The 12551-nt window shown below is 33.0% G+C and overlaps 2 protein-coding genes across 2 annotated transcripts; both read left to right on the forward strand.

Moving 5' to 3' along the window:
- The first annotated feature begins 6634 nt into the window (after positions 1-6634).
- LOC141686611 (uncharacterized) lies at positions 6635-7318 on the forward strand. The gene has a single exon (XM_074491643.1). The coding sequence runs from the start codon at positions 6635-6637 to the stop codon at positions 7316-7318; it is 684 nt and encodes a 227-aa protein (XP_074347744.1).
- Positions 7319-11040: 3722 nt separating this feature from the next.
- LOC141686638 (pollen receptor-like kinase 2) lies at positions 11041-11367 on the forward strand. The gene has a single exon (XM_074491681.1). It carries the CDS (start codon positions 11041-11043, stop codon positions 11365-11367), a length of 327 nt encoding a protein of 108 aa, XP_074347782.1.
- Positions 11368-12551: the final 1184 nt, after the last annotated feature.

A 12551-nucleotide genomic window follows, 5' to 3' on the forward strand; every position in this document is an offset into this window, starting at 1 on the left:
ATATTAAACTTATAATACAAATTATTTGTTAACAATTAATTTAGTATATAAGTTGAAAATCTTATGAATTAAAACTAAGGTTGAAATCATTTTATATAATATGAGTGGCTAGTTATAAATGCATATATTGCTATCTATATTGGTCAAAATTATTTCGCGCAAATCGTTTCAACTTCATATCGGAGTCTTTTATTGAAAACACATGTGGTTCACATTGGCGATCCACGTGTATATATGAGTCGTTCATTGAAAGTACTCATCATCCGGTCCAGATATTCATGGACAACAATGCGCGTGATGAACTTTTATTGGTCAAAATTATTTTGTGCAGATCACTTTTGCATCTTGCATATCAAGCGGTCCATATTCGTGATCCACCTTCCATTCTGATCTTAACCGTTGGTTGATTTTTAGCATTGGAAAGAAGCAAAAGACATGTTACACCTATAAATTATTCATCTTGGTATCCTCATTTACAACTTGTATATTTACTTTTTTTCTATTCCCCGCTTCCCATTTGACACATCTCTTTATTTTTTTTGATTAGTTTTCCATATCCTTCTACGGAGTTTACAATTAAATTTTCCAACTTCATTAAAAAATCATGCATCCTGTAATTATAAATATTATTTATCCCTCAAAATTTGAGTAGAAAAAAGAGGATTGTTTATGATACATAAAAAAAATTGTCTAGGTGGAGAAATACTTTGAAGGAGCGGTATCTGATTCTTCCTCGGATGCTTCTTGGCCTAAACGCACTTCCCTTGATAACACATTTCTCCTGCCAAATACCAAATTTCCCTTATTTCTCACCGCCCTTTCAAGGTCTCTCCTTTTTCTCACTAGCAATTTTCTGAGGATGAGTTGCAAGGTCCAAGGAGAGAGGGAGGAGTTAAAGAGCATTTTGGGAAATTATCGCCAGCCGCCAGGTTGAGAATAATCTGGTAGAATTGGAGAAAGAGAAAGATGCCAAGTTGCTTGTGATAGCTAGGATGGTGGAGCAAATAAATAATCATAACTTGGATTAACAAGTTTGCTGAAGAAGCCAAGGCATCACACAAGGATGCCACTGGTCAAAATTATAAAATAATACACTCTGAGGCTATGGGAGCAGAGCTGTGATCTTCTAGTGTATGCCCTGTCAGAAATCACTATTGAGATACTCGACAACTGGGATCGCAACTTCTTCATACTTGCATACCATAAGCAGAGCTGTGATCCCAACAAGCTGGAGCTTTTTACGTACCACAGGGTGAATGGCCAAGAACCTATCAATTAGATTCACAGTCAGGCACAGGGTCTCCTGCATGAGCTCGAACTTGTAGTGGACCTGCTCATCCATGATAAAGTTAACAATGTTTGCTGCATAGTACTTCAAATTGTAAAAGACAATAATGTTTAACACCAACCTCAACTGAATAGTAAATTGCAGTATTTACTTGTATGGTAGTTTCGTGGTACTTACATTTTTTTTATGTTTTCATGAACTATTTTCATATAAAGGAGGACTTACCATTTCAATTATGTATTTTTTCAACACCAGTAATAGATAATGTGAACCCAAGGGCTAAGGGGTAAGGCCTTGCTCCTGCTGATATTCTTCCAAACATATTTCTTTGACAAAGTTCCCAAATTTCTTGTAAAGCATAATTTTTTTAAAACAGTTTAAGTATAATCTGCACATGTATACATAAAGTTATTTGATCTCTAATTGTTACATATGCAATTTTTTATCGCAGATATAACTGTCCCTCTTTGCAATTATTGACACGAAGAGTTGTAATTAGTATACATAAAAGAAATGATGTAGATTTTGTACTCTAAATGAATGAGCAGTGTTTCCATGTTGAATTAGGCGATGACAAATGCAGATTTTTTACGATGGATGGTGCTTCCCTATTTATAATTATTGACTAGTGAATATTTTTATTTATAAATACATTCGTGAAAAGATTTAAACATATAATTAAGCAATATTAGCAAAATCACTTTACTACAAAAAAGTAAGCCTAAATTCAACTCCATAAATTCAACCGACCTAAATTCGACCGATTTCGGTTGTTTCATTGGGCACGGCTAAATGCAACTGCCAGCGGTTGAATTTAGTAATAAATGCGATCGGATTTTTTGTACGGTTGAATTTGACTCCATCAAAAAATGGAGGGAATTTTCCCGCCAGCTGAATTATTTAGCGCTCCTAAATTCGACCGCTAGCAGTCGAATTTAGCCTTACCAAAATGGCGGGATATTTTTCCGCTTTTTTTGTTTGAATTTGTTGAAATTGTAAAAAACGATTTCAATCGAAATCGGTTAAAATAATTAAAGTGACCGTAAGCGATTGTATTTTTTTTTTATCGTAGGTAACCCGCAGCCGCTACCCTTCGGGTGCGTACTGGGTAAACCCTACGGGTTCACGTAATAGCCGACAAACCACGTGAACCAAGGTAAACCGCATTTAAGCGACAGGCTCTGGCTCGGGAGGCATAATCATAAATTCTCCTCCCGTGAGATTGTATTTAGTAAATGAAAAAACATAAAAAATACTTAAAAATCTAAATAGTACTCCCTTCATCCCAATTTAGTTCTCACATTTCTTTTTATAGAAGTCTAATTGACCAATTTTTGACCAAAGATTACACATTACTCTTATATTATTTTAAAAAACTTAAAATTATATATTAATATAGATTAAATCAACTTTCCGATGATGTATTTTTTTTATTTTGTTCAAATATAAATTATTAATAAACTTCGATCAAATTTAAGTCAATTTGACCAGCACAAATTCAAATGTGACAACTAAAATGAGATGGAGGGAGTATTATATATAGTAAAAAATTATATATTTATATACAAGTATAATATTCATCACATGTACAAATATTTATGGTGGCAAAAAAAATATACATTATGGAAGAATTTTAATTTTTTGTGTTTGAAAATATTATAAAATTTAAATATTTTTTTAATATATTTGAAAAATTACAAAAAAAAGTAACAAGAGTTTCAAATTAGTTGTACTAGTCAAACCGAAGCTTGAGTTTTAAAATGGCAAACCAAATATAATATTTTTAAAAAAGTCGAAATACCAATTCAGGAAAAAACACTAGTTAGTTGTACCAGTCAAACCGAAGCTTGACCGTTAAAATGGAAAACCATGTAAAATTATTTGGATATGAAACTTTGGTTATATCACTAATATATAAATATATATAATGACATCCATACAGTTGGATTGTTGAAAAATATTTTTAAAAAAAGTCAAATCACTAATATAGGAATATAAACTAGTCAGTTGTACTAGTCAAACCAAAACTTGACTGTTAAAATGGCAAACCAAATAAAATTATTTGGATATAAAATTTCGGATATATCACTAATATATATATCTATTGACATCCATACGGTTGGATCGTTGAAAAATATTTTTAAAAAAAGTTAAAACACCAATTCAGGAATAAATACTAGTTAGTTACACTAGTCAAACCGAAACTTGACTGTTAAAATGGCAAAACAAATAAAATTATTTGGATATGAGACTTTGGTTATATCACTATTATATGTCTATTGACATCCATACGGTTGGATCATTGACAAATATTTTTAAAAAAGTCGAAACACTAATTCAGGAATAAACACTAGTGAGTTGTACTATTCAACCCGAAGCTTGACTGTTAAAATGGCAAACCAAATAAAATTATTTGGATATGAAACTTTGTTTATATCACTAATATATATATCTATGGACATCCATTTGGTTGGATCATTGAAAAATATTTTTAAAAAAATCGAAACACCAATTCAGGAATAAACACTAGTTACTTGTACTAATCAACCCAAAGCTTGACTATTAAAATGGAAAACCAAAAAAAATTATTTGGATATAAAATTTTGGTTATATGACTAATATATATATATCTCTCTTAATATCCATACAGTTGGATTGTTGAAAAATATTTTTAAAAAATTCGAATCACTAATTCAGGAATAAACACAAGTTAGTTGTACTAGTCAAACCGAAACTTGACTGTTAAAATGGCAAACCAAATAAAATTATTTGGATATGAAACTTTGGTTATATCACTAATATATATATATATATATATTGACATCCATACGGTTGGATCATTGAAAAATATTTTTAAAAAAGTCGAAACACCAATTTAGGAATAAACACTAGTTAGTTGTACTAGTCAACCCGAAGCTTGACTGTTAAAATGGAAAACCAAATAAAATTATTTGGATATGAGATTTTGGTTATATCACTAATATATATCTTTTAATATCCATATGGTTGGATTGTTGAAAAATATTTTTAACAAAGTCGAATCACTAATTCAGGAATAAACACAAGTTAGTTGTACTAGTCAAACCGAAACTTGACTGTTAAAATGGCAAACCAAATAAAATTATTTGGTTATGAAAATTTGGTTATATCAATTATATATATATCTATTGACATCCATATGGTTGGATCGTTGAAAAAAACTTTTAAAAAAGTCAAAACACCAATTCAGGAATAAACACTAGTTAGTTGTACTAGTAAACCCGAAGCTTGACTGTTAAAATGGAAAACCAAATAAAATTATTTGGATATAAAATTTTGGTTATATCACTAATATATATATCTAATGACATCCATATAGTTGGATTGTTGAAAAATATTTAAAAAAAAGTCAAATCATTAATTCAGGAATAAACACAAGTTAGTTGTACGAGTCAAACCGAAATTTGACTGTTAAAATGGCAAACCAAATAAAATTATTTGGATATGAAATTTTGGTTATATCACTAATATATATATATATCTATTGACATCTATACGGTTGGATCGTTGAAAAATATTTTTAAAAAAGTCGAAACCCCAATTCAGAAATAAACACTAGTTTGTTGTACTAGTCAAACCGAAACTTGACTGTTAAAATGGAAAACCAAATAAATTTATTTGGATACAAGACTTTAATTATATCACTAATATATATATCTATTAATATCCATATGGTTGGATTGATGAAAAATATTTTTAAAAAAGTCGAATCACTAATTCAGAAATAAACACAAGTTAGTTGTACTAGTCAAACCGAAACTTGACTTTTAAAATGACAAACCAAATAAAATTATTTCGATATAAAATTTTGGTTATATCACTAATATATATATATATATTGACATCCATACGGTTGAATCGTTGAAAAATATTTTTAAAAAAGTCGAATCACTAATTCACGAATAAACACAAGTTAGTTGTACTAGTCAAACCGAAACTTGACTGTTAAAATGGCAAACCAAATAAAATTATTTTGATATGAAATTCTGGTTATATCACTAATTTTTTTATATATCATTATATTATTATTTATATTTTTTTGTAATATTCTAAAAAATTTATATTATTAATTAATAAAAATATTATATTAATTATTGACTAATACATGACATAATTTTATGATAATTTATGAATAATGAGAGAGAGACTCATTGGAATAAAATGTTTAAAGAGAAAATGACTTTTCAAACTTTTTATTTTATTGTATTTATTTATTATTCATAATTTTTAAATGATTAAGATTAGATAAGAAAATAAAAAATATAAAAATTTATTTTAGAAGGCGGCTACTAAACGTGGCTGTGTAAATTAGTAAATATCTATTGACATCCTTACGCATTTTCTAAATTTCTGTTACAAAACAGCAAAAGTACAAACATGATCAACAATCAATTCAATTTCGCTTCAAAAAAAACAAATGATTCAATCTATTAAAAAACAATCAATTGGAAATCAGGAGTAAACTATATGTAAAAAGTAAAATGGGCCTGGGCCGCTGGGAATGCATTAGTTATTTGCAAATCAAGCCCAGGGTATATAACACCAATTTGTCTCAATTAAACCCTAATGTAAGGTCAGCCGCTTCTCTTCTCTTTTGCATCTCTCTCTCTCTCTCACTCATCTGCCATCTCTCTCTCTATCTCTTATTTTCCATACTCTCCCTCTCGGTCTCACACACACACACAACTCAGTTTCCTCTTTCATACAAACCACAAAACCCCATTTCACACTCCTCCTCACACTCACTCTCCTCCACTTCACTCCCACTGTCTCTTAAACCCATAAGAAACACACTTTCTCCTCTCCTTCAAATCATCTGCTGATGCATACAACACCAATCTCACTACATGGACTAACCAAACCGACCCTTGCTCCAAATGGGTTGGCATTTCTTGCCTTGATAACCGTGTCTCTCTGTTAAAAATAAAAAATAATTTTGACTTAAAATAATAGAAGAGTATGGACTATTCTAGATTATTCTTGATTTTGCCTAAACTCTAGAACTATCCATAGAGTATTCTAGTAGTGTGTCTTTTGATGTCTAGCATTTAAGCAAGAGTCTTTTGCATTCTAGCAATTAAGTAAGTGTGTCTAGAGTTTTCCATGGGGTCCTATATAAAGGCTTGTGCCAAGTCATTTGTAATCAAGTCATTTTCAAGTATTATAGTTTATATAAAGTACCTCTTCACCTCAATATTTTGAGTTGTGTGAGTTTGAGTGAGATCCTTTCTTCCAACAAAGTGGTATCAGAGCTAAATGTTCTACCTGTCTTCAAAGAAGACTTGTGTTTTATTAAAGAAGGAGATCATGGCAAATGGAATGTCTCAATGGCAAATGCCAAAATTCACCAAAGACAATTACGAGAATTGGTGCATTCGTATGAAGGCGATCCTTGGAGCAAATGATGTGTGGGAACTTGTGGAGAAAGGATTAATGGTGCCCGAAAATGAATCAAATTTGAATCAAGTTCAAAAAGAACAACTACAAGCCCAAAGAAAGAAGGACCTAAAGGCGATTATCATCATCCATCAATGTTTGGATGATTCTTTGCTACAAAAGGTGGCTTTCGCAACAACATCAAAGAAATTTTGGGATATTCTAAATTCTTCTTTTAGTGGAGATGCAAAAATGAAGAGAGTTCGGTTACAAACACTTCGTGGAGAGTTTGAGGCTTTGCGAATGAAAGAATCCGAATCAATCTCGGATTACTTTTCAAGGGTCTTGACCATTTTCAACCAAATGAAAAGCAATGGAGAAGAGGTAAGTGATGTTCATGTTATTGAAAAAATTCTTCGCTCACTTGTCTCTAAATTTGATTATAAAGTCGTGGCAATTGAGGAGGCTCAAGATATAGATGAAATGACTATTGATGAGCTTCTGGGATCACTACTAGCCCATGAAGAAAAAATTTTAAAAAGGAATGAACCAATTAAACAAGCCTTGCAACAAAATTATCTTTCAAAAATAATGATGGAAGATACACAAGTCTAAGAGGTCGTGGCCAAGGACGTGGACGAGGATTCTTACATGGACAAGGAAGAGGACGTGGTCAACAAAAAGAGCAAAATCAAAAAGATGAAAGAGTATGCGAGACCAGAAATTCAAGAGGCCGTGGAAGAGGAAGATTTATTTCAAGGTATGACAAATCAAATGTCAAGTGTTATAATTATCAAAAATTTGGTCATTATGCTTCTGAGTGCCGCACTTCAAGAAATCAAGTTGAGGAGAAAGCTAATCATGTAGAAGACAAAGGCAATGAACCCACTTTACTTTTAGCACAAAAAGGAGAAGAAAATTGTGGAGACAATCTATGGTATCTTGATAGTGGGGCAAGCTATCATATGTGTGGAAATAAAAACTTGTTCATGGATCTCGATGAAAATATGAATGGCAAACTCACTTTTGGAGACTCTTCGGGAGTGCCCATCAAAGGAAGAGGTAACATCTTAATTCTCTTGAAAAATGGAGATCGTGATTTTATTTCAAGTGTTTATTATGTGCCTAGTATGAAAAATAATATCTTAAGTTTGGGCCAACTAATGGAGAAAGACTACACCATCACCATGAAAAATGGATTTCTTAACTTGAGAGACTCTTGTGATAATTTAATTGCTAAGGTGCCTATGATCAAGAATCGTATGTTTATTCTCAAAATTGAAAATGATGGTCCAAAATGTTTAAAGGCTTGTGTTGGAGATTCTACTTGGCTTTGGCATCTTAGGCTTGGGCACTTAAATTTTGAAGGATTAAATTCACTATCTAAGAAGCACAAGGTAAATGGTTTGCCTCACATCAATCATCCAAATCAAATTTGTGAAGGATGTCTATTCGGAAAGCAATCAAGAAGGAGTTTTCCCAAGGAATCTATGACAAGAGTAAAGGAGCCGCTTGAACTTATTCACTCAGATGTATGTGGGCCTTTTAAACCTCCATCTTTTAGCAAAAACCGTTATTTCTTATTATTTATTGATGATTTTAGCCGCAAGACATGGGTGTATTTTCTCAAAGAGAAGTCTCAAGTTTTTGAATGCTTTAAAAATTCAAAGCCCAAGTTGAAAAGGAGAGCAAATATCAAATAAAAGCAATTCATTCGGATCGAGGAGGCGAATTCAATTCAACTGAGTTCTTAAAATTTTATGAAGATCATGGAATAAGAAGACCCGCAACGGTGCCAAGATCACCTCAATAAAATGGAGTCGCTGAAAGAAAAAATAGAAGTATTCTTAACATGGCTCGAAGCATGCTAAAAAGCAAAAATATGCCTAAGGAATTTTGAGCCGAAGCGGTAGATTGTGCCGTTTATTTGTCAAATCGATGTTCAACAAGAAGTGTCAAAGACATGACTCCACAACAAGCATGGAAAGGAAAAAGGCCACCTATTACTCACTTACGAGTTTTTGGAAGCATAGCTTATGCACATGTCGATGATGAGCTACGAACAAAGTTGGATTACAAAAAATGAGAAGTATGTTTTTGTTGGCTATGATGCAAGAGCAAAGGGGTACAAACTTTACAACCCCATCAACGAAAAAATTGTTATTAGTAGAGATGTTGTGTTTGATGAAGAAAACTCATGGGATTGGAGCAATGCCGAAGAAGATTATAATTTCTTCCCATTTATTGATGAAGAAGATATCGAAGAAAATTATGGGCAACATATCACTCCTCCCACATCACCACGAGCAACAAGTAGTGATGGACAAACAACTCCCTCATCTTCTTTAACTGATAGTGATGAGACACCACCAAGGAATTATAGAAATCTTCAAGAGATTTATGATGAAACGGATGAGGTGTCCGCCATTTCTGACTTAACTCTACTTTGTCTTCTAGCGGAAACTGAACCAACAAGCTTCAAAGAAGCCGTGCAAGATGAAAGGTGGAAGAAAGCAATGGAGGAGGAGATTGAGTCAATCAAGAAGAATGACACATGGGAGTTAGCAACACTTTCTAAAGGGCAAAAAGCTATTGGTGTGAAGTGGGTATATAAGGTGAAGAAAAATTCCCAAGGCATGGTTGAAAAATACAAGGCAAGATTGGTAGCCAAAGGCTACAATCAAAGACATGGAGTGGATTATGACGAAGTATTTACACCGGTCGCAAGAATGGAGACTATAAGGCTAATAATCTCGCTGGCGGCATAAAATGAATGGAAAATTCATCAAATGGATGTAAAATCCACTTTTTTGAATGGTGTTCTTGAAGAAACTGTGTATGTGGAGTAATCATTGGGATACATGGTGAAAGGACAAGAAGGAAAATTATTAAAGTTAAAGAAGGCCCTATACGGATTGAAACAAGCGCCAAGGGCATGGAATAATAGACTTGACAAATACTTTCAATCTCAAGGATTTCACAAGTGTCCTCATGAACATGCTCTATATGCCAAGGTTACAAAAAATGGAGAATTTCTTCTTGCGTTCTTATATGTGAATGATTTAATATTTACGGGAAAAAGTCCAAGTATGTTCGAGAAATTTAAGATAGACATGGCAAGAGAATTTGAAATGACCGATATTGGGCCTATGTCTTACTATCTTGGCATTGAAGTGAAGCAAATGAATGATGGAATACTAATATCACAAGGAAGCTATACAGGGGAGATATTGAAGAAGTTAAAGATGGAAAATTGTCAAGCCGTTAGCACCCCTATTGAGTATGGAACAAAGTTTGAAGAAGGTGAGAAGGTGGATCCCACTTACTTCAAAAGTCTTGTGGGAAGTTTGAGATACTTGACATGCACGAGGCCCGACATACTATGTAGTGTTGGACTTTTTAGTCGCTGCATGGAGACGCCAACAACAACACACTTGAAGGCGGCCAAGAGGATTCTTCGTTATCTTAAATGTATGATGGATTATGGGTTATTTTATCATCATTCTCGTGAATTCAAACTTGTTGGTTATTATGATAGTGATTGGGCCGGTGACATTGATGAGGGAAAGAGTACCACCGGATATATGTTCTTTATGGGTGATACATCTTTTTCATGGAGTTCAAAAAAGAAACCCATTATTACTTTATCTTCTTGTGAAGTGGAATATGTGGCGGCATGCTCCTGTGTTTGTCAAGCTATATGGTTAAGGAAAGTTTTAGAGGAGCTCAACATGGCACAAAATGAGTCTACCGAAATATTGGTTGATAATAAGTCGGCTATAGCTTTGGCGAAAAATCCGGTATTTCATGAACGGAGTAAGCATATTGACACAAAATATCATTATATTCGTGAATGCATTGAAAGAAATGAAGTGGAGGTCAACTATGTGAAGTCCCAAGATCAAATAGGTGACATCTTTACAAAGCCTCTCAAGAGTGACGTATTCAACAAATTTCGGAGACTACTTGGGATAGTCAAAATTAAGGAAGGGTGTTAAAAATAAAAAATAATTTTGACTTAAAATAATAGAAGAGTATGGACTATTCTAGATTATTCTTGATTTTGTCTAAACTCTAGAACTATCCATAGAGTATTCTAGTAATGTGTCTTTTGATGTCTAGCATTTAAGCAAGAGTCTTTTGAACTCTAGCAATTAAGTAAGTATGTCTAGAGTTTTCCATGGGGTCCTATATAAAGGCTTTTGCCAAATTATTTGTAATCAAGTCATTTTCAAGTATTATAGTTTATATAAAATACCTCTTCTCCTCAATATTTTGAGTTGTGTGAGTTTGAGTGAGATCCTTTCTTCCAACACTCTCGACTTGTTCTCGAGGATATGCAACTCACCGGAAATTTTGAGAAGCTCACTTCACTAAGTCATGTCCGAGTCATGAGTCTTAAAGGGAATAAATTTTCTGGACCCATTCCTGATCTTTCTAATCTTACTGCTTTGAAGCTCTTGGTTTTGTCGAAAAACCAGTTTTCCGGCGAGTTTCTGGCGGGTTTGGGGAGACTTTTCTGGCTTGATTTGTCGATTAACAATCTCTCCGGGGAGACTCTAGCGACTATTAATGAGCTCACTCATCTTCTTACTCTTAGGTTGGAAGGAAATAGTTTTACCGGTGACATATCCGGCATTAAACTGCCGAGCCTCCAAGAATAATTTTGCGGAATAATTTTGAGTGATTTCGAGTAATTTTGTTGATTATCCAAGAATAATTTTGCAGAAATAGAATATAGAAGTGCAGAGGTTTTTGAGTCAAGCAAGGTTTACGATGTCCAAAGATTATATTTACATTAATCGAATAATAAACTTGGTCTATTTTAGCAGGATTTTTTAATCTTGCCGGAATCTGGAATTTTTCAGGTTTCCGGTGAGATTTTTTTAAAAAACCGGTGTTGTGATTTCGTTTGGATGGGGTCGAATTTAATATCTCATATTTGACAAGATATGGTCGAGTTTAATAATTGGGCGGACTTTTTAAAATATTTCAGAAATTTAAATTATTTGGGTGGGATTTTCAAATTTCAAGTGAAAAATTAATTTCGACCGTTGCCGGTTGAATTTGATCGGTCGTATTTAACCGGTCATATTTAGACGGTCGTATTTAGACTAAATACAATCGATTACTAAATATCACTCCCATATGTATGATCGGAGCTAAAATCGGTCGTATTTAGCTAAATACCACTGCTGGCGGTCGTATTTAATTAAATACGACCGGTTTTGGACCGGTTGTATTTAACCGTTTTTCTTGTAGTGCTTGTAAACAAGTTGCAATTACTTTGAAAATTGATAATCCATTTTCTAACTGGTAGCAATTCAATTGATTACATGAACTATATTAACGTATTGATAATGATAATCTAGACAAATATATAGTGCTAATAAATCCAAAAACAAAAGGCATATCGAGAATTACATGAAATAGTATTGATAGGTAAATTCTAATAAATCCAAAAACAGAGGTCAAGTAACTAACACAAAGTTCTTCTTTTTTTTGCCCAGTAACTAACACAACGTTGATATAATATAAAAACAGCCCCAAATTACATGTAAGAGTTCCTAATTTCACTGTAATAAAATAAAATCCCAACAAATATTCCTATCGCACAGTAATTAGTACGGCGATTTAACAATACTAAGAACTTCTTCTTGATTCTCACCCTGTTGAATATAACGTTTAGCCAGCTCTAACCTATCCGTGTACTCGGGTTTTTTCTCGGCCATGTTGCTTAGCAGGCAATTTATCTTTTCCCGTATATATGGCGAGCGTACTGTGTTAAACTCATATTCAACAATATTACCCTTCTTTTTTGTAATCACTACAACAAATTTGGTCATTT

The sequence above is a fragment of the Apium graveolens genome, chromosome 2 (assembly GCF_009905375.1).
Source record: "Apium graveolens cultivar Ventura chromosome 2, ASM990537v1, whole genome shotgun sequence".
NCBI lineage: Eukaryota > Viridiplantae > Streptophyta > Magnoliopsida > Apiales > Apiaceae > Apium > Apium graveolens.